Raw genomic sequence first — 22536 nt, forward strand, 5'->3', positions numbered from 1 at the left:
ATGAAGAAATAAATAAATTTTAAGAGCTCTATATCTTATGGAAAAAGTGCTTTGACCTTTAGGCATAGTCGTTAGAGTAGTGAGGCTGACTGGACAGACTTCTCACCCTTTCCCTTCCTGTTGACACAGGAGATCCTTCCTCAGGGCCCTGCCAATGCCCACCTGAAGGACTTGGATGAGGAGATATTTGATGATGATGACTTTTACCACCAGGTACGGCTTTTCCTGTCCTTCCTTTGTTACAACAAGCCAGGCGTTTGCATTTTAGAGCCACTGATTGAGTCCTCTGGGTAAAGGGGAGGAGTTAAGGAGTTAGGACTTCAGGGGTGTCATTCTGGATCGTGGGTTGTCTTGGGCTTCATATTTTCCTGTTGAGGTGAAAACAGCTCAGCTATTTTGTGAATGCTGCTCTGGTCTAAATTATCTGTAAAACAGTTTAAGCTTCTTACTCAGGGTTTCTATTCCTGCACAAACACCATGACCAAGAAGCAAGTTGGGGAGGAAAGGGTTTATTTGGCTTACACTTCCATGCTGCTGTTCATCACCAAAGAAGTCAGGACTGGAACTCAAGCAGGTCAGAAAGCAGGAGCTGATACAGAGGCCATGGAGGAATGTTCTTTACTGGCTTGCCTCCCCTGGCTTGCTCAGCCTGCTCTCTTATAGAACCCAAGACTACCATCCCAGAGATGGCACCACCCACAAGGGGCCTTTCCCCCTTGATCACTAATTGAGAAAATGCCTTACAGTTGGATCTCATGGAGGCATTTCCTCAACTGAAGCTCCTTTCTCTGTGATGACTCCAGATGTGTCAAGTTGACACAGAACTAGCCAGTACGGTCAGGTGTTTACTCTTTGCTGCTGCTGGGTGTTACTTATTTTTGTTTTCAGTTTTGAGTGATCGTCTCATTGTGTACTAGTCCAAGGCGGCTCCAAACTGGCAGTGCTGGCTGCTTCAGTGTCCTGAGTGCTTGTACAACAGGTGTGCACTACCTACCACATTAGTTATTCAGCCTGACCTTTCTTGTCCCACTCCAGGTACTAGCCATCAGACCCAGAGCCTTGTACATGCCAGCTGGGTAACAGTTGAGATCCTAGAGTTCTTGAGTTGCATTTCTGGTTCTATAACCTAACTCAGTCTTTCTAATGTGATTTGCTAAAAAAAAAAAGATTAATTTATTTTTATTTTCCCATTTGTATGTCTGTGTACCATGAATGTGCTTTGTGCCTGAGGAGGCCAGAAGAGACTATTAGGTCCTTTAGAACTGGAGTTAGGGATGATGGTAAACATCCATTGTGGGCGCTGGGAACTTATCCCTTGGTCTTTGCAAGAACAGTAAATGCTGTTAACCACTGAGCCACCTCTCCAGCACCTTAAATGTAATTTTTTGATGTGTATTTAAGTCAGTTTAGTTGTGCATTATAAATATAAGCTACTGTTGGGTTTCTCATTTTTCTAATAGTTTAATGTGATCACCAGTAAAGGTTGACCTATGATCCAGTCCTCAAGTTTTTATTTTCTCATTGTTGTAATGGTATATTTTGGCGTTTTTGAGATAGCATCTCACTGTGTTACCTAGATTAGCCTTGAATTACAATTCTTTGCTTTTACTTCTTCTGTGCTGAGTGCCACCTGTTCTCAGCCTAATCATTCTTGTGTCTTAGGAGAGTTCTCCCAGTTCTTTTCCTGACATTATTTGCTTGATGTTACTCTTTCTAATAATCCTAGTGCTTGCTTAGGTGGACTAAACATTTGAGATATTCTAAAGGGTACAGCAACTGTCTATTCCTGACTCTCTTGTGAGTTGTATTAACGAAATGTGCTTTCTTGCCCAATGGAGAGTTGAGGATGCTGCTTACCGGTGTCACACTGTTTTTTGTTGAGCCATTGTTTATCAAGATAAGACATTACTCTTGAATTTTTAGTTAGTTTTTCCCAGATAATTTGCAACAGCTTGTTGAAGATTTAGTCAGCAAAGATTTAAGTGCACTGAAGAAACCTCTGAGGAAAATTATGGTAAAACAAGAACAGGTGGTCTGTCTGTGTTGGGTGTGCCTCTGATTTGCTATGGAAAGAGAGACTCATTTTAATATTTCTATTTAAAATGTTATTTGTGCGTGTGTACATGTGTACACTGGCAGTGTGCATGCAGCACCCATGTTCAGAAGAGGGTGTTGAATCGGTGGGCTGCAGTTACAGGTGGTTGTGAGCTGCCTGATGTGGGTGCTGGGAGTCAAACCCCAGTCTACTGCAGAAGCAGCAAATGACTTTACCCTGCTGAGCCATCTCTCCAGACCCATCATTTTTTTAATATTTGATACAATTATTGCCATAAATAAGTGTGACAAGTATATTAAGGGTGGAGGAGAGAGTATTGGCCTCAGCTGCTCTAGTCAGGGGTCTTGATTCCTTTCCTTTTCTCCTCTTCTTAAACCCATTTGTCTGAAGGACAGGGAATGTTCTGGAGGGTCTAAGGATGTACTTGACACGGGATATTAATGCTATCTAATTGTGTGAGATCATGGGAGACAATCAAAAATGTTGTAGTCCTCCTTAATTGAAGTGTTCGTTGCTGGAATAAAAGTGCATTGTGAGTTAAAGAGACTGAAGAAGGTAAAGCTGAAATTGCTGCAGAGCAGCCGATTCCACTGGCAAGACCATGGAGCCTTCAACATATTTCCTTCCTTATTTCTTTGTCTTCTCTTTTTATTTTTTATTTATTTATTTTGATTCCGAAGGCCTGTTTAAGAAATATCATTACTTGATTGGTCCTTTATCCCAATTAATAATTTTAACTTCAATAAATTCTGATTTTAGAGTTATGACTAGTCACATCTTAGCTTTTCCCCTTGCTGGTTAATTGGGGTGCCGAGGTTAATCTAAATTAAAACTTAAACTAAATAGAGGTCAGCAAGGCAGCTGAAACACCTGAGTGAAACAAATGGGGCTGCCAGGCACAACTTTATCTTGGCTGTTTCCCAAGAGGGAAGTGGCAGCAAATTGGAGTTGTTTCAGCCTTCTGTAAAGGTGAATGATGGGTGACACTTGTTAATGTACAGCGTCTCCGGAAGCATTCCAGATTGCTTTGCTTCTGTACCAACTGCTGCCATCCTTGCACACTCAGTAGGAACTGGACCAGTTGCCAACATCTGGCGGCACAGCGAGGCACGGGTGCAAGTCTTGAAACCCCACAGATTCTAAATATGGTGCTTAGAACTGTGCAAGCTTTAATCACTTACCACTCCTTGGCAGCAGGCTACGACAGCTTATCCTAGCCTCGTACATCACGTCCTGACATCTGCTGAGCTGCAAGGCAGCTGCACATTCATTTTCTTTTCTTGCCTTTTCCCATTGCTTCTTAGCCCTCTTCTGCTCACTGCCCCTTTCCTCCCCCCATCTCCTCCCTTCAGCTCCCCCCCCCCCCCAATATGCTGCTTGGAAGAGATGATCTGTAAAGATTACTGCTTCATTGTGTGCAAGTAATTGTGGTGATGCCAGGCCCTTGACAGACACAGCGTAGCACCTGTTCTGCTGACCTGGTTAATTTCTTCTGTTGAGTGGGATTTGCCAGAGATTGGAACTGAAGCCAATTCAATGATAAGGCTAAAGAAAATGGCTGTATGTTTTCTGTCACCTCCCAATTAAATTGGCTTCATAAAGTGCTTTCCTTATTTGTCAGGGTAGTGAGCCTGAGCTAAGTGTTGCATTCAGAAGGGGTACAGTGTGTTACAATAGGACTGTGAGTTTCTTTTATTTTTTCCTCTTTTGTCTTTTTAAAATATGGTCATGTAGATGAGGTAGATGGTGAATATAATACATTTCACACGCGCACTCACCGTGCACGCGCGCGCACGCACATACACACACCTTTTTAACATACTTGAGGCTAAACTCTTTGGGTCCATGTTTTGTAAAGAAGAGATTATAGCCACATTGAATTTTAATGTTCCATTGTAAGGATTTAAAGGCTTAGTTGGTTAATTCAGGTATTATGAGGCTGTGTAAATGGCCTAACTGCAGAGAAAGATGTATAGGGTCAGAGGCCCCCCCACCTGCTCACACACATTCAATTTTACTCTCATTCTTTGTTTTCTAATGGTCCTTGAACTTTAAAAGCATGCCTACTTTATTAATAGTACAGGTGTACACACACACAGACTTACGTATTTATATACACAAAAATGATGGCTCTAAGGGACATCATCAAAAATCTCATCCATCCATCCATCCATCCATTTATTTGAGACAGGGTTTCTCTATGTATTTTGTCCTGCCTATCCTGAGCTCACTATGTAGACCAGGTTGGCCTAGAACTCACAAAGATTCTTTCTCTTCTTTTAGAGTGCTAGGATTTTTTTTTAAAGATTTATTTAATTTATAAATGTGAGTACACTATCTTCAGACACTCCAGAAGAGTGCATCAGATCCTGTTACAGATGGTTGTGAGCCACCATGTGGTTTATGGGAATTGAACTCAGGACCTCTGGAAGAGCAGTCAGTGCTCTTAACCACTGAGCCATCTATCTCTCCAGCCCCAGAGTGTTAGCATTAAAGGTATGTTCTACCATTCTGGCTTAATTTTTATTTATTTTTCTAAATGACTTTTTCAAATTATATTTGTACTAATTATTTTTTGGTTTTGCTGTGATAGAACAATGACTGAACGCTACTTATAGAAGAAAGAGTTTGAGTTTCTGTTTCCAGAGGAAGAGTCCATCATACCAAGGGAGTCATGTCAGCAGACAGACAGAGCAGGAACCTGAGAGACCACGTCCTCAGTTGCAAGCACGGAGCAGAGAAAACTGGAAATACTGCAAGGCTATATATTTTCAAAGCCATCCCCCAGTGATCTACTTCCTCTAGCAAAAGTGCCTCCTAAACTTCCTAAACAGCAAGGGCCCTTACCTAACACTGAGCTATTTCACTTTATTCATTTATTTATTTATTTAGGCATAGTCTCACTGTGTAGCCCAGGCTAGCCTGGACCTCTGAGCCTCCTTCCTCAGCCTCTCCAGTGTTTGGATTATAATTTAACCCTATAATTTAAATTTCTGTTGCGTTTATCTGTTTGCTTTGTATCTGTGTGCAGCTGTAGTGTGAGTTTATATGCTTGGTGCACATGTGGAGGTCAGAGAACAACTCACAGGAGTCAGTTCTCTCTTCCCTCCCTCATCTCCTCTCGGATGAAATTCTGGTCATTAGGCTTGCCTTGGTAGCATACACCTTTACTCCCGGGCTATCTTGCCAGCCCAGTCCTTTCATTTTAAAAATTCCTTTATTTATTCATTTATTTATTTTTGTGTGTGAATGAGTATGCACATACTTAGGTGGGTGAGTATATGTGTGTGCATGTGAACTAAGGTCTTTGGGCTTGGTGGCAAGGATCATCACCCACTCGGCCATCTTGCCAACTTTCAGGCTTAGCAGTTTTAGAGCTGAAAGACTTAAAAAGTTTGAAAACTTAAATAACACACACACACACACACACACACACACACAGAGACACGACAAATGGCAACATTAGCCTCAATCTCTAGACTGCCTAGATCAAATTTTGTTTGTTCGTTCTTTTCTTTTCTTCCTCACCCCCCCTTTTAAAGATTTATTTATTTATTTATGTGAATACACTGTAGCTGTACAGATGGTTGTTAGCCTTCATGTGGTTGTTGGGAATTGAATTTTAGGACCTCTGCTTGCTCTGGTCAACCCCGCTCATTCTGATCAACTCCGCTCGCTCAGTCTCCGCTCGCTCCGGCCCAAAGATTTATTTATTATTATACATAAGTACACTGTAGCTGACTTCAGATGCACCAGAAGAGGGCATCAGATCTCATTACGGGTAGCTGTGAGCCACCATGTGGTTGCTGGAATTTGAACTCAGGACCTTTGGAAGAGCAGTCAGTGCTCTTACCCGCTGAGCCATCTTGCCAGCCCAATTTTGTTCTTTCTGTGTACCCTTGTTTCTTAAATATTTCATTTTTAGCCATAAAAAATTATAGCTTTATGGTTTTCAGTTTGTAAATAAATAAGCTTCATTTTTTTAGAACTGGGAGAAATATTATGTTGTTAGAAAGTAATTTTTTTTTCTTTAGAAGGCAAATGATTTATTGAACTTCTGTTACTTAAAAATTCTAATGAAAAAATTAGCTTTGTAGTTTTGATACTGGTTTGTGTGGAAGCTGGATTACTGAAGGCCTGATGTACCTGGCAGTGGGAACTTTATGAAAGGCCTGTGGTCTAATGCAGAAAAGCAGTGTGAGTTTTCACTTTTGAATGGAGTTGGTTTGCATTCGATCTGTCTACTTTCAAAACTCATCCCTAAAGACAATTTCACAAAACATCAAGTGAGCATGAAGCATGGTTATTCAGAAATGTCCTAAGTATCTATTTATCATTTTCATGTACTCCTTTGTGACATTTTTTTAAAAAGATGGGTTACCTACCTGTATTACCACTACTTAGGGTTTTCTTTTGTTTGCTTTTTGAAAAGCCCAGGTAGATTTTTCTTGGTGAACCTGAATTCTTAGTGGTTTAGGAGCAAATACTCTCTGAGTACTGGTTATTTACCAGCCACCTAAACTAAGTAGACAGGTGGCTGGTATCTTTATTTAATCCTTGTAAGATCTGGTGTGATGATTGCCCTTAACAGTAAGCAGTGTAAAGTGACTGGGCTTCTCACATCCCAGACCTCTGGCTAGTTTCTTGTCATCTCAGCAGTGACTGTATTCAGAAAGCCCAAATTGAGCTTAGATGGTGACAGGCCAGTGTCTGCATTGCTAAGGGTACATTAGGATCATGTTGCTTCCAGCTTTGTTTAGTTTTGATCTGGTTTGTCTTGCCAGGAGTACCTAGAGAAAGGCATAGCAGGCTTTTGTTGTTGTTGTTGACCACTGTGATGGCTTAAATTCTTCCTTTGATTTCCATTCAGGACATGTCTAGTACTGACCATGCTACATGCTAGACCTCTGTATCCAAGATATTTGATAATGCTATAAACAAGTAATTACTAATTTGGTGAACTATTAAAAGTTGATCATGTTGAGAAAGAAGTAGAGAAGCGGCAGGCTGTCTGACAAGATGGTTTTCTTTAATTAACTTGGTGAGTGATTAATATGGACAGTTGATGTAGTGGCTTTAATTGTGTGCATTTAAATGGAAGTGAGAATAAGCAGTGTCTCAAGCCATCGCTGAAGTTAATGGTGGTGCAGTGGTCTTTCTGTTGCTGTGCAACTTCCCAGTAGCCCAGTTAATGGTTATTAGCGTGTTAGGAAGTCTGATATGAATTTCTTCTTGCTCCCATCAGTACTAGGAAATAGATGCCTTTTATAAGAGTCCATTTTTGTATTTAATTTTATATTTAAATGTTTGTGTTTGGGATCTGGATAGTGGTTCTTAAAAGTCTAATGAAATTTATTGTGTATAGGTAGTCATGGTGATTTTAGAGAGAAAACACGTATGTAAATAAATTTGAAAATTGACATGATGGCTGAAGATAGAGCAGAGAGCTAACCATTTTGGGTTTTGGGGGCATAGTAATATTATTTTAAAAAACTAATTAGCAATGTCCAATTAAATTCTAACAATCTCAAGATTATTTTGTGTGTCCCATGTGTAAGAATTTTATTTGAGATAAATACATGGTATCTTGTATACTGTCTTCGTAGACATTGCCATTACAGTCAGCATTGAGTATGATATCAGCACCAGCATTTGGTGACTAACTTGAGGTCGTTATCATATAAGCTGCTACAGAGGTCAAAGGTACTTTTTCCTGACTTTTTATTTCATTGAGAAAGAGTTATATAGCCTAGGCAGGCCTTGAACTCTTGATCTACTTCTGTACAAGGGTCCTTCCGTGTACAAGGATTATAGGCCTGAACACTACACCCAGCAAGGGCACATTTTAAATGCTAGGTCTAGAAGTTTCATCAAACCACAGCATCAAGGGAAGGTAACATGACTAGGCCTTTGACAGGGTTTCACTATGTTGCCTTGGCTGGCCTGGAATTCTCTATGTAGACCAAACTGGCCTTAGAGCTCACAGAGATCCTCCTGTCTCAGCCTCTTGGAATTAAAGCACTATGTCACCATACCTAGCACCTTCATTTCCTTTGCTTCATTGTTTTTAAAAGTATATCAGAGCCTGACTTATACCTCTGCTTCACTCATTAAAGATAAAGCTGTAGAACAGAGCTTTCAACAATACAGTTTATTGGGCTAGTTAGGAAAGAAATAGGGTTGCCTTAAAACTATTGAAGAAACGTTCTTAAGCATAAATGAAAGTTTATTTGGCAAGTATGTGGCCAGAATTGCCTTTTTTTTTTTTTAATAATAATAAGCACAATATATACTGGCCGAGTATAAATTAAACATAGGATACCGGCAGTATTTTTTGTAACTGCAAGTGAAGAATTTGTTTGGTACTTCTCAAGGAATAACATTTCTTCACTCAGATAGGCATATTGACTTGGTACTAAGTTCTGTTTAATGTTTTTTTCTTCATAGTAACTTACAGGGAAATGCTCTAACAAAGAAGAGGATAAGTTAATAAGACCTTCCAAAATACGCGTGATTGTAGATCTAAAGCTGAGCCTTCTTAGCCCCGAGGAGTGACTGGGGGAGATCAGCCCTCACACAAAATCAGAGCGTGGGAATGGAAGTGTTCTTGACTCCAGTGTGATTTTCTTTGTCGTGTCTTTACCTTTTGATTGGACAAATTTGAAAATTCACCCAAGGCCTCTCTGACAGGCCAGATGTATCACGTTTGTGCAATTATGACCATCCGTTAACATCTATTCTGCCAGATGATGGATTTATACAGGCTAATCTGCTGAAATTCCCTTCCCAAGGAATCAGTCTTCCTAACAGAAGGAGGCTCCAACTTTGTGTAGTTGCACGGCTCTTTTTTAAAAATGTGACTTGAGCCAGGCAAGGTGATCCACACCTTTAATTCTGCACATGAAAGGTAGAGACAGGCAGATCTCTAGAAGTTAGAGGACTGCCAAGGATACACAGTAAGACCCTTGTCTCAAAAACAGTATGACTGGAGGAGTAGACATGGTTTTAATCCCTCTATGAGTTCAAGGCTGGCCTGGTCTACGTAACAAAGTTCCAGAGCTACATAGTGAGATTCTGTCTTTAATTATTCTTTATTTTCAAGAATTCAGTCACTGTTGGAAATCAGATTGTAAGAAGAGCCTTCAGATTGATGATGGTCACGAGAGGATCCCATTATGCTATTGTCTTACCTTTTGGAGAAAAAAACTTTCCAAGCTCCATAGAGTGACAGCCTGGGCTGGGAAGATTATAAGTTTGAGGCCAGTGTGGGCTGCAAACCCCTATCTTTACAAAAAGCAGAAAACAAGCTAAAAACAATGCAATTTATTTACCGATTCAGTCGGTCAGTCAGTCAGTTGGCAAGCATTTGAGTTTTTAAATATTTACTGTGTGGTTTTATTTTGAGAAATTTTTCTTTTTGCTCTTCTAGTCTGTTGTTCAATGTAGTAGTCATATCTTTTTTTTTTTTGTAGAGTTGTAGGAATTTATTATACATTCTGAATAGTAATCTGTTGTCTAATATATGATTTTTTTGGTATTTATTTCATTTACATTTCCAATGCTATCCCAAAAGTCCCCCACACGCTCCCCACCCACTCTCCCACTTCTTGGCCCTGGCGTTCCCCTGTACTGAGGCATATAAAGTTTGCACGACCAAGGGGCCTCTCTTTCCCCTGATGGACGACTAGGCCATCTTCTGATTCATATGCAGCTAGAGACACGAGCTCCGGGGGGCATATTGGTTAGTTCATATTGTTGTTCCACCTATAGGATTGCAGATCCCTTCAGCTCCTTGGGTACTTTCTTTAGAAAGTAGTAGTCATATCTAACGAAACTTAAAGATTTTGTTTTTACATAGTAATCTTAGTATGTTGCCTAGGCTGCCCTAGAATTTACTATGTTACCAGACTGTTCTTGAATTCATGATCTTCCTGCCTGAACCTCCCAGTGCTAGGATTGGAGACGCATGCCACCATGCTCAACAAATTTGTTTTGATTATTAAAATAAAATAAAGTAAAATTTGAAAATCCACTTAGTCACACCATCTACATTTCTAGGGTTTAGTAGTGGCCTATGCTAGAGACTACTGTGTCAGGCTCTGCAAATAGGGATCATTTCTATACTATCTGTGTCTCAGGGCTTTACTAGAGGCTGGAAGAAGACAAATTCCCTGTTGTTGTGAGTGTTCATTGTAGGTTAGACAGGATGAAGCAGGGAAACACTGATAAGCACAGCAAGATGGAGAGTGGCGATGTGTCTGCCAGGCAAGAAGATGGTGTCTGAGCAGAGACCAAGAAAGTCACCAACAGCCATGCAAGTGTCTGCATGGTGAGTGTTGCAGGGAGCGGGTGGCAAGTGCACAAAGGGCCCTGAGGCACGAAAGAGCTACCACAACCTAGGGACATCAAGGGGTGCAGTAGACAGGAAACAATGCAACTAGTTCTTCAGCTACCTTAGGCCACCTTAGACTTTAGATGACAATAAGGGAATGTGAGATAAGTCGCATGATTGACATTTTACAGGGTTACTCTGGTGCTTGTGCTGAAAATAGATATAAGAACATAAGTGACAAAGGATCGGATGTAGAGACTGGGAAGCCCGTGATAGTGCCTGCAAGAGATGGTGGGGGTCTTTGGAGGGAAAGTGTTTGGGTTGTGGAGATGAGCTGAGGATTTGCTGATGGATTGATTTCATGTGGAATATGAGAAGACTAGTCAAAGATGACTAAAATTTCTGCCTTTGCAGTTAGAAGGATGAAGTGCTATTTGTTGAGATGGGAAAAAATAGTTGTACTTGTTTGGAGAAGAAACCAAAACTTTGGTTATAAGAAGTCCACTCCTTCCTGTCTCTTCTTCCTGTGTCCATATTTATTTAGTTGTTTTATTTGTTTGTTTGTTTGGTTGGTTGGTTGGTTTGGTTGTGTATGTGTGTGTTAAAAGATTTTAGTTATTTTTAACTATGTGTGTGTGTTTGCATGCCAGTCTGCACATAGGAGTGCAGTTGTCCATGGAAGCCAGAAGAGGTTATAGATCCCTGGAGCTAGAGTTACATGTAGTCGTAAGCCACACAGCATGGAAACTGTAGTCCTTTGCAAGAACAGTAGGCACTCCTAACCACTAAGCAATCTTTCTAGCTCCTTGTTCTGATTTTTTTAAAACAAGCTTTTGCTATGTAACTCTGGCTGGTCTTGAACTCACTAGGTAGCTCCAGTTTGTCTCGATCACTAGTTGATAGAGAAATGTTCAACCCACTTGGGTGGCACCATCCCTAGGCAGGTGGTCCTAGGCTCTATTACAAAGCTAGTTAAGCATGAGCTGAGAGTGAGCCAGCAAGCAGTGTTCCTGCATCCATGGTTCCTGCATCCAGTTCCTGCCTGAGCTCCTGTCCTGACTGTGAACTGTCAACTGGCAGTATAAAATCCATAAACCCTTTCTTCTCTAACTTGATTTTGATCAGAGTGTTAATCAAAACAGCAGAATGAAACTAGAATACTACATAAAGGTGGAAGCAGAGAATTGATTCCACTAGTATGCCACAGCATGTGTGCGTACAAGTATACATGTGTATAGTAACATGTCTCAGCAAATGAAGGTGCTTGTTACCAAGTCTGAAAACCTGGATTCAATCCCTGGAACCACATGGTAGAAGGAGAGAACCAGGTCCTATATGTTGTTCTCTGACCTGCATGCATCTCCTTCCCCACACACATGTGCAGACCCACACGCATGTGCAGACCCACACACAATAGATTAAATGTAATTTTTTTCAAGTTAGAAGAGCCAGCGTTGGTGCAGGTTAGATTAAAGAAGAGACATTAGTCGTTAGGAGGAAGAAGTCCAGTGTCATCTAACATCATTAGCAGATAGAACATCTCAAAGGAAGAAAACAGACCAGTAGTTCTTATGCATATTGATATAAAAGCCAGCAAACAGGTATGATTGTGTGGTTCAGTGGTAAAGAGCCTGCCTAACGTGTGTAAGGCCCTGGATTTGATTCTTTACACTGTAAAATCAAAAATCTAAAAACTCAGTCCATAAACATGTTGGAAAGATTTTATACTATGACCGTGTGGTATTTAGCCTATCTGTTCAAGCTTAATTTAATAAAAAAAAATAAGTAAATTAATATGATACATTCCTACAATAGAGTATATTAAAAAACAAGCAACATTATTAAACAATATTTTCTTGATTAAAAAAAAAACACTCAGAATACATGTGAGTTCTCATCTGAGTGTTCTGTCTTATCTCTAAGGAACTAGAAAAACAAACTCAGTCTCAGAAGACCCTAGAGTTAGGGCTCAGGGAATTAAATAAGCCCAGGGCATGGGGGCTTGTGTTTCTCTTGTAGCCGTGTGAAGTTGATTGAGTTCAGACACTAGGTTTTAATGTGGTTAGTGTCTTCCAAAGGAGATAGACACAGGATCTTCTTCTCTCTAATTCTGGAATGAAAAAGTTTGCACTGCTTACGTGTTTGTGTGTGGGGGAAGCTTGCCACGATGCAGGACCTTATCAGAGTGGTTCTCAATCTATAGCCTTTCATCCCACTCCCTCATTCACCGGTGGTAGGATTGTAAATTGGTTCAGCCACCCCGGAAATCAGTGTGGAGAATCCACAAAAAATTAAAAATAACCTGTCATGTGACCCCGAAATACCACAGTCCTTGGGTACTCTACCCCACAGGTAATTCTTCAGCCATGCTCATTGTTGCTTTCTTCACAGTAGCTAGGACAAAGAAACAACATCAGTGTCCTCTCACTGAAACTGTGATGCCATGGACACTGGGGAATACAATTCAGCTCTAAAGAAAAATGAAGTCCATTTCAGGTAAATGGATAGAATGAGGAGAGATGAGGTGGAGTGAGGTCACACAGAGCCGGGAATGCACATGTGTGACTCTGGGGGCTGCCCAGACTGCTGAGGCAGTCATGGCATAAGCTCTTCATTATCTCTCCTTGCTAACATTTCTGAATTCCAAGATTCTATCCCTTGGAGGAGGTTGTGGCTCTGTATAACAAAGGCACAGCCTGTAGGAGAGTAGAGGAGGCATACTGTCCTAAGGAACTGTGGGATCGTTATCTACCTGATAAAGAAGGTGAGCACTGGAGGAGAGGATGCTGAAAAGATGGCAGAGTCAATAGAGTATTGATCTGAGTGGGGCTGAAGAATTATTGGCATCTGAATGCTAGAGGCAGGAAGTGGGAAGAGTTTGTTTCTGCCAGGCTTTTAGTCCTTATGAAACATAATTACAGAATACAGATTAGTTCTTGCCTTCCAGTTTCTTACCTATAAGTCTCCAGCTTGGTGGAACTTCTCTATATATCTAACACAAAATGATAGATTATAGGATACTATTAAAAGAATCATTTCTATGCACCCAGAAATAGTCAGCACTTGAGCTCTGGCCCATAGGGACCTCTTCCTCACATTTAAGATGGAAAGGGAAAAAAAAACAAAAAACAAACAAAAAAACACATACCGGGACCATATATCTGGGAACCAAAAGGCCAGAATATTTCAATATTCTGAGGACTGTTGTAAAATTTCACCAACAGTTCTCCTGTTCTTCTGTTACTCTTAGCAAAGAGTCCAAAGAGTAGCTTAATGTCATACTTATTTCTTAATAAATCGTTTTTATTTGTGTTAAGAATAAACGGAAAAAAAAAAAAAACCACCAAATTGGCAGCAGGTTCCCTAGCATTCAAACCGCTTTGTTCACACTTCAGAGCCTGGCGCTGACAGTGGTTTTCTTACACTTCTAGTAAATAACTAAGATACTGGGATACTTTACGTCTAAAGAAAGGTATGGGCTCTGATGAGAAAATGTACTGTTTGACTAATAAATTTTATGCCAACTGGCCAAGCTTAACTGGACTGTCATGGCCTTTGAGAACATTGCCACCTCACTTGGTGTGTAAGCCTGTCATCCTTCCAGGTGCAGCACAGCGGGGTCAGAGTAACTGAGAAAAGTAACTGCATTTCTAAAGACCCAACCCAAGCGAGGGCTCAGGTGGACTTGCCCACCGCTGTACTGATGCATTCTCTGCCCTCGTACCAAAGGCCAGTCATTGGTAACTGCAGAAGGCAGATGTTTCTTGGAATTTATCTATCTACTCACTCTGATTTCCTTCCTTTCGACTCTTTATTAATTTTCTCATAATACTGTACTTTTTCCCTATAAAAGCTGAATATTTTTTATACTTTTGATATCAGAAACTTTGAATCAGACCAATGATCTCTCTCGCTCTGTGTGTGTGTGTGTGTGTGCATGCGCGCGTGCACAATCACTTGTGAGTATGCGTGCACACACATGCAGTTTGCAGTGCTACTGCAATATGGAGTGGAAAGGTGAAAAAGATGGACTGGAGTAGTGGCGAGAGGCGGAGAGGCAGGAGCAGTGGGAGCAGATGAGGGAGCACATGGAAGCTGCCATGGAAGGGGGAGCATGTTACTGCAGAGCAGGGCCGCAGGGGCAGCCTGGGGCACCCACAGGTGCTGCCCCAACATGCTGCCCAGCTCTGAGCACCTGATGAGATAGAGAACAGTTCATTTTCTGGATCGGGCCTCCATGAAAGATTTTGATGGTTTGCTTTGTAGCTGGATGCCATATTGTTGTCTGTGGTCTTTTCTGCTGCTGGCTGTTGGGCAGTGAAGCTGCTTCTGCAATGGTATCGGTGACTGTAGACATCGAAGGATTCTGTGACAGCCTCTCCCACCCCCAAAGAAATAGTCTAGACAGAAAGCCATTGAAAATTGTCCTTAAAAATTGTGACAGGGATACTGAAGTGTAGCTTTTCACTGTTGATGGCCTCTGGTGCGGGGCAGGGGTGGGTTTGCTGGAGTCAGTTAGCTTTAAGGGGCTGGCCACTAGGGGTTTTGCTCTAATGAGTATATGGGCAACACAAATTGGACTTAGTGGAAGGTTTTATTTTGTTTGTTTTTTGTTTTGTTTTGGAGGAGAGCAACAAGGGTGATAGGGTGGGCATGTGAGGAATGGGAAGTGAATGTTCTTGGGATACATTGTGTGAAATTCCCAAATAATCAATAAGAATATTCTGTTGGGAAAAAAATGGGAAAATCACAAGTTTCTTTTAGGGTTAATTTGGTCTTCTATCTGTCTATCTTTGAGGCAGGGTCTCACTTTGTAGCCTTTAGTTGTCCTGGAACCCTGCTCTGTAGACCAGGCTGGCTCCAAACTCAGAGATCCACCTGCCTCTCTCTCCTGGGTACTAGAATTAAAGGTGTGTGCTGTCACCACACTAGCTTCATGGTTAATTTGAAGGACTAGGGAGCTTAAAACAGACCATGGGTGGCAAAGTGGGAGACAGAACAGGGAAATTCTTGCGGAAGAGAAGCAGAAGGAAGGGTAAATGAACCTTTTTTTGGAGATAGAGTCTGTGTAACCACCCAGGGCTGCCTTGAACTTGCTGTATAAGGGAGAATAGCCTCTTCATTCTCATGTTTCCACCTAAATGCTGGGGTTACAGGCCCTGTTTTTGTACCTCATTGTGGGAGACTCTGAACACACACAGGAACTGGGCCATCTCAGTGCACTAAGGAAGGAGTTAGAAATCCTGCTTCAGGTAGGCCGGCTGAGTTATATAGTTGTCCTAGCATTGTCCTTTTCTGGGGTCTGTGCTTTTGGACTTTAAAAGTCTGAGAAGTGGAACTCAGTAACTCTAGATTACAAATTTAGAAAGCCAGGGATTATGTGACCTTAAAATCAAATTCTTTTAAAATGGTTTAGCCTTTTGATGGTGTGCTAAGACAGTTAATTGGAGAAAAGAATAGACTTTTCAACAAGTGAAACAAGATTCCACACGTGCAAGAGTAAAGCTGGACCTCTACCTTCCACCTTATATCATGTACAAAGTTAACTGAAAATGCACCATATAAATTGGAAGACTCTTAGAATAACTTACAGGAGTAAATCTCCATGACCTTGGGCTACATACACAGTGGTTGTCGACATACAATACAACATTAAAAACACATACACACAAAAAATTATATCAAAATTAACTACTTACCTGCTTCAAACTCAAACGAACATCAAGAAAATGGAAGGGCACTTCCCTTGTGAGGGGCTAGTGCACAAAGTACACAAACAGCTACATCTTGATAACAAAACACAACCCAACTTCATTTTATATTATCTTTAAATTTGTGTGTGTGTGTGCGTGCATGCGCGCGCGCTCTGCCTGCAGTTATGTCTGTGTACTATGTGTGTACAGTGCCCTTGGAGGCCAAAAAAAAAAAGGCATTGGATCCCTCTGAGACTAGAGTTACACATGGTTGTGAACCACCGGTTCATGCTGGAGACCAAACCTGGGTCTTCTTCAAGACCACCAAACCATCTCTAGGACTTCAACTCTCCAGGTCAACTTCAAAATGGGTAAAGAATCTAAATAGACATTTTCCATGAAGATAGTCCTACATTATGGGGACATGCAGACTCAGACCACCGTAAGTCATGGCTTCCTCCTCATAAGATGTGCTGCATTACCTTACCAAGTAGCATCCATGGGTGATGTGCTGAGGACATTTTCTGTATTTTTTTCTGACATCTTGGACCCCAGTAAGTTAGACAGGCAGCCGATTGGTAGCATCTTCTCCACCATGAGTGACTAAGGATGCAGACCTGGATGTGTGAAATACACAGGATGCTTGAAAGCAGACACAGCACCACCTTGGTACGTGAGGGAGTACCAAGTACTTGTGGCTGCAGCTGTGTGGCTCTCACTCCCAGGCTTTGTCAGGGCTTGTGGCGCTCTCTTCCAGATGGAGCCATACCTGTTGTGCTGGAGGAGCCTTCCACAAGCACTTGCTCCCCAGTGGCCATAATGTCCAGGCGCAAAGGATCAGGGGTGATTAAGAAAACCAGGAATGGTGGTTGTAATCTCTTGTGTGGCTGGAACAAGGTAGGGCAGTAAAATTCAGTCATTTCATTCTTTTCTCTTCATTAAAAAATATAATAAAAATTATTATTACTGTCTCCCTCACCCTTTTGCCCACCTTGCTTCTCACAGAACCTGAGTAGGAAGCAAGCCCGTTTGTGCTTGGCCCTCGGGCAGCTGTTAGCTCGGCAGCTGCGTTACACAGGTTTACCGTGTTGCGGGTCTGTGCAGCACTGGATTTGGATCTTGTATTTAGCTGCCAGAAGTGACTGTGATGAAGTAGGAGAGATAAACTGATAGATTGGCTGCCAGAAAGATGTTAGGAATCAATCAGATAAACAGGGTAGAGAAATTGCTTGCTGTTTTCTAGTGATAATAAACCGGTGGCCTCTGGTCCCTGCATTTTTAACCGTAATTGCTGTGGTAATAATGCCCAAAATAAGCAAATGAGAAAGCTTCACAGTAGGGTTTTTAATTGCGATTGAGATATCCTTTCCTGTGTGCAGTAAAGCTGCATCTTACGGAGGTGGATGTTTTTGTAAGTTTTACTTCTTCAGTACCTACTTACACACACAAAGGAAAATTAGAAAGTAAACTACTTTCACGGCAATTTATTTCTTCTCTATCCCCCCACAGGCTTCAGCTATTTAATTTAGTGAAGTCTCTCTGTAACCACTGTGCCTTACCTGCAAAATAGTTGCTTGTTTTTGTGAAGTAACAAATTTTAAAGCCAACCATGTATTATTACTGATGGATGGTTAGTAGGAACTAGTTTATTTTAGATTACTCTGAGATGTCTAGAAACTTAATTTCTGTTGTCATTTCTCTGCATGTAGAACTTATATAGGAGGATTACACCTAATTTTATTATTGCAAGTTAAAGTTCTCTTCTCCTTTCCTGTTTAAATTTCATAGCATCTTTATACTGAGGACTCTAAAACCCTATGCAAATTCCTAAGTGTGTAAAAAGTACAGATTGAGATTTTTACTGGATTCGGTGGAGTGCCAGAATTAAGAGGAGAATGGGAGGGGGCTGGAGAGATGGCTCAATGGTTAAGAGAGCTGACTGCTCTTCCATAGGTCCTGAGTTCAATTCTCAGCAACCACATGGTGGCTCATAACCATCTGTAATAAGACCTGATGCCCTCTTCTGGTGTGTCTGAAGACAGCTACAGTGTATTCACATTAAATCAATCAATCAATCTATCTATCTATCTTTTTAAAAAAAAAAAAAAAAGGAGGAGAATGGGAGAATAATGTTAGAGTCCCATAGCATTAACCCTAGAGGATGGAGACCCACTTCTTTATAACAAGGAGTAAACATGAATGACTTTCTTTTGGTTCCCAGAACTTTGGCTATGCATGTGTTTGGTCATGTCTAGTTAAGCCAGATGATCATACCAGCATGGCATGGCAAAGTACAGTTGTAGAAGAAGGTAAGAGGATGAAGTCTACACCCTTCATTATTGGCAGTCAAGGCTTTTACTCAGAGAAGACCTTCTGATTGCTGGGCTATAGTTCTGAATTTAACTTTGCACCATTATCCCATTGGTTGAAAGTTGATGTTTCTCTTTCTGTCCACAGCCCTTCCCACCTGACCTTTTAAAGAGTATCCATTGTTGATCAGACAAGGAAAACTGGTCAGAAAACAGGGAAAAGAGTTTTACACATTCTGCTGCATTTGAAAGAAACTCTAGCACATAAGTCATCCAAATGGATGTCAGTACAGCTATTATAGTTAGCTACCTTTGAAAACTACATAAATACAACAGGATTAATGGATATTCTTATTTAAAAGTGATCACTATGTTGTATAGAATTCTTTCTGTGCCCTTTTAAGCCAGTTGCCACTGAGAGATGAGAATAACTCAGTTGCTTTCCTTTCTCCTTAGCTCCTTCGAGAACTCATAGAGCGGAAGACCAGCTCTTTGGATCCAAATGATCAGGTGGCCATGGGAAGGTAACTTAGATACTATTTTCTGTTTATTCAAGCTGCTTGTGCAGTAGCTTCTCCCATGGAATCCCTTTAATTTTGCCTCCAAAACAATGACTGGTCCTATAATTATCAGTCTTATGATCTTTACCCTTAGTGTGGGTTATGTTTATATCCATAGCAATCTGCTGACCAGTGTGTAACGGCTTCTGCCTACACCTGTGCTCTCAGCGCTCAGAGCAGGTTCCTTGTTGTGCTGTGTACAACAGGTTCCTGGTTCAGATGAATCTGCTTTGTTAATCTGCCCTAGTGTAGACCTCCACCTCTCAGAGAAGCTTCAGCTCAACTGGAAATGACAGCACTACCTAGAAGTTGGTGTAGAATGCAAAGTAGTGAAGGAAGGCTCTTGTTTGTATGCTTATCCTGTAAGGGCATTTAGAGTGCTGCCTAATGACTGGTGTGCATTTAAATAACCATGAGCCATAATTTGAAAAAGCATAGGAAAGAAACAAAAGCTGTAAACGTTAGAATGAGATCCTGGGCAGAGCAGTATTTTGAGTAGGCAATGAAAAATTTAGCATTGATGAAGTAATTTTGAGTTGAATTTTAGGGTAGGGCACTGTTGATATTTCCCATGTCTTTGGAATGTTGTAGGAGTGTTCACTATATAGTTAATGTGATAGAGCAAATTGTATTTAAGTGATGATTATATTGTACATTTATCTGACTTTACAATAAAATAGATTATGGTAATTAAGATTATATTAAGATTACAGTAATTGGATTTCCCTAGACTCCTCCCGCCCCATGTTGGGTTCTCCTTGTGCAGGTCGGGGAAGACGACGGGCTGCTGCTGCAGTTCCCTTTCATTGGTTCACAGGGACAATTTGAGGGGACTCTTCTAGTTTGTTTTCAACCCTCATATGAAAAATTACGTTCCTGGGGGACTCTTAAGATGACCGCAGACATATGAATTATATAGACCCTGACCCACTAAACCATCTATGAAAAAAAGACAATCTAGAGTGTTTGGAGACTGATAAATAATTGAGAATAAATATTATTTATTGTGTAAGTTTTCCTGGGTTTCTTTTTGTTTTTTGGGTTTTTTTTGTTTGTTTGTTTTGTTTTGTTTTTTTGTGACAGGGTTTCTCTGTATAGCCCTGGCTGTCCTGGAACTCTCTCTGTAGACCCTGCTGGCCTCGAACTCAGAAATCCGCCTGCCTCTGCCTCCCGAGTGCTGGGACTAAAGGCGTGCACCACCATGTCCGGCGAGAAGAGAGAAGTTAAGGAGTAGAGGAGTAGAGGCTGGCTATGAGCACGTGGAGAGAGGGGAGAAGGGAATCGGGAGAAGGAGGAAGGGAAGCAGAAAAAGAAGAGAGGAGCAAGAGAGCAAGGAGGGGCCTAGCAGTCCCTTTTATAGTGAGTCGGCATACCTGGCTGTTGCCTGGTAAATGTGGGGCAGAGCTTAGACAGAATGCTAACATTCCCCATTTTGGTTTAATTAAAAAGAAAAAAACTAGAAAGAGATGGTGGTGAAGCAGGAATAGTGTCATTGTGATATCTGACATTCCTGCTGGCATTGGGGGCAACGTGTCTCTAGGAAACGCAGAGGATGGTTATGGGGATGTTGGTCCAGTCTTAGGAGAGTTGGCTGTTTCCTTGCTGTCCAGGATCTATGGGACTGTCTGTGGATAGATCAGAAGTAGGAACAAGTCTGTGTCTGTGCGAGGAGGTTGGAGCATCTGGAGGTGGCTTCTCAGGAGCTTCCTAGATGTAGTAAGCACCTGGACTTGACAAGATGCTGAAACACACTCACACACATTAAAGGCAGAGAATACGATTGAGTGTGTTTGGGAGAAAGAACATTTTTTTCCACCTGGGAGGAAGAGGCAGGTGGATCTTTGTGAGTTTGAGGCCAGCCTAGCTACACAGGGAATTCTAGGACAGCCAAGGCTTTATAGTGAGAGCTGTCTAAAAAAGTAAAATAAAAGAAATAATATCGTGGGAGGGAAAGAAGAGTCTTTATCTTTTATTAACACATACGGAAATATTACAGATAGAATATAACTATTACAGTATAGAGAAGACAACTATTCTCTATACAGAATAAGACAACTGTAGCCTAGAGGATGATTGTTAGGTTAGAGGGAAGAGCGGGTGAGATGACTTAGTCGTTATGAGCACTTGAAGCTTGGGTTCCCAGCACCCACACGGTGGCTTACATCCATCTCTAACTGCACTTCCTGGGGATCTGACGCCCTCTCCGACCTCCACGGGCACAGAGCACACAGTTAGTTTACATTAAATACACGCCAGTGAAACACTAACACACATAAAATAACTCTTTAAAAGCATTTAGAAAGGAGAACTGGTAAAATGACTCAGTAGGTAAAGCCACTGCCACCAAGTCTGATCTGAATTGCTGTTCTTGCAGATGACCTGGGTTTGGTTCCTAGAATCCACATAGTGGAAGGACCCCCACGAGTTGTCCTTTGACCTTAGTACATGTGCTGTAATATGTGTGGGCATGTACGAATGAGATAAATAAATAAGTGTAAGTTTTTTAGCTAGAAGAAGCAAAAGCACTGAGTTTAGAAAATTGAGCCAGGCATGGTGGAGCATGTCTTTAACCTTAGCACTTGAGAGTTAGAGAGTTCAAGGACGGCCAGGGCTACATAGAGAGACTCTGTGTCAAAAGCCAAGACAGAGGGGTGATGAGAATATAAATGAGACTCAGTTGATGCTTTCAGACCAACCAGCACTTACAGTAGTAAGAGACCATGTGTATAAGCCGGAACGGAACCAACAGCTTACACTCAGTGGGCTTTCCTACAGACTGGCAGGCTGAGTGCTTGTCACGCCAACTCCGTGCGGAGGAACATTGTTAACCAGATTTGCTGTAGAATTTCCCGGCTGCCCTTTGTTTTTTACCATTGCACAAATCCTCTCCAATTGATTAGTCACTTTGGCCCAAGACTATTTGAGGAATTTGATTTAGGTTGGTGATTTCTTTCTGCAGGGTTGTTAGCGAGAAAAATTCCAATTTGTCAATATTCATAACTGTTTCTGTGGGTGGTGATGCATAACATGGTTTGTGATTTTCCCAGGCAGTGGCTTGCAATCCAGAAACTACGAAGCAAAATCCGCAAGAAGGTAGATAGAAAAGCCAGCAAAGGAAGGAAACTTCGGTAAGTTTGTGCTAAGCAAATGAACAAGAGGCCATGTTGCTTCTCTTTCATTTTGTTAGTTCCATCTTTCTTCTGATGAATTTAGTTTTGATTTTGGTTTTAGAGACAGGCTGACCTTGAACTAGAAAAACCTGCCTGAGCCTCTCAGGAGTTGACAGTATTCTTGTATGTGCTGCCACGCCCATTGCCACACCCATTGCTCATGATTCTGTTTTTATGGATGATAAAAGTAACCCAATAAATGATGTGCAAATATTTTTCTGATCCTGTTTTATTACTCTACAAGGGAAAATACAATTTACTGAATTTTTATTCTATTGTTGTCAGTGAATGTATAAAATACTGCAAGTGTTTCCCTAAAAGAAATAACTAGAAAACAAAATCAGAATGATTATTTTAGCTTTAAAAAGACAAAAGTGGAGGACTTTAAAAATACTAATAGTATACTAAGATGATGA

General features: G+C 41.2%; 1 protein-coding gene across 2 annotated transcripts in view; it reads left to right on the plus strand.

Moving 5' to 3' along the window:
- Aatf (apoptosis antagonizing transcription factor) overlaps positions 1–22536 on the plus strand; it is an 88693-nt gene that overhangs the window by 44032 nt on the left and 22125 nt on the right. For both annotated transcript variants that reach the window (XM_021178130.3, XM_021178129.3), the window contains exons 9-11: positions 130–213; positions 18847–18914; positions 21998–22078. In XM_021178130.3, coding sequence (XP_021033789.1) covers positions 130–213; positions 18847–18914; positions 21998–22078 — 233 coding nt within the window. The remainder of the gene's footprint in view (positions 1–129; positions 214–18846; positions 18915–21997; positions 22079–22536) is intronic.

Source organism: Mus caroli, unplaced genomic scaffold, assembly GCF_978045245.1.
Source record: "Mus caroli unplaced genomic scaffold, Mus_caroli_1 scaffold_13, whole genome shotgun sequence".
Lineage (NCBI taxonomy): Eukaryota > Metazoa > Chordata > Mammalia > Rodentia > Muridae > Mus > Mus caroli.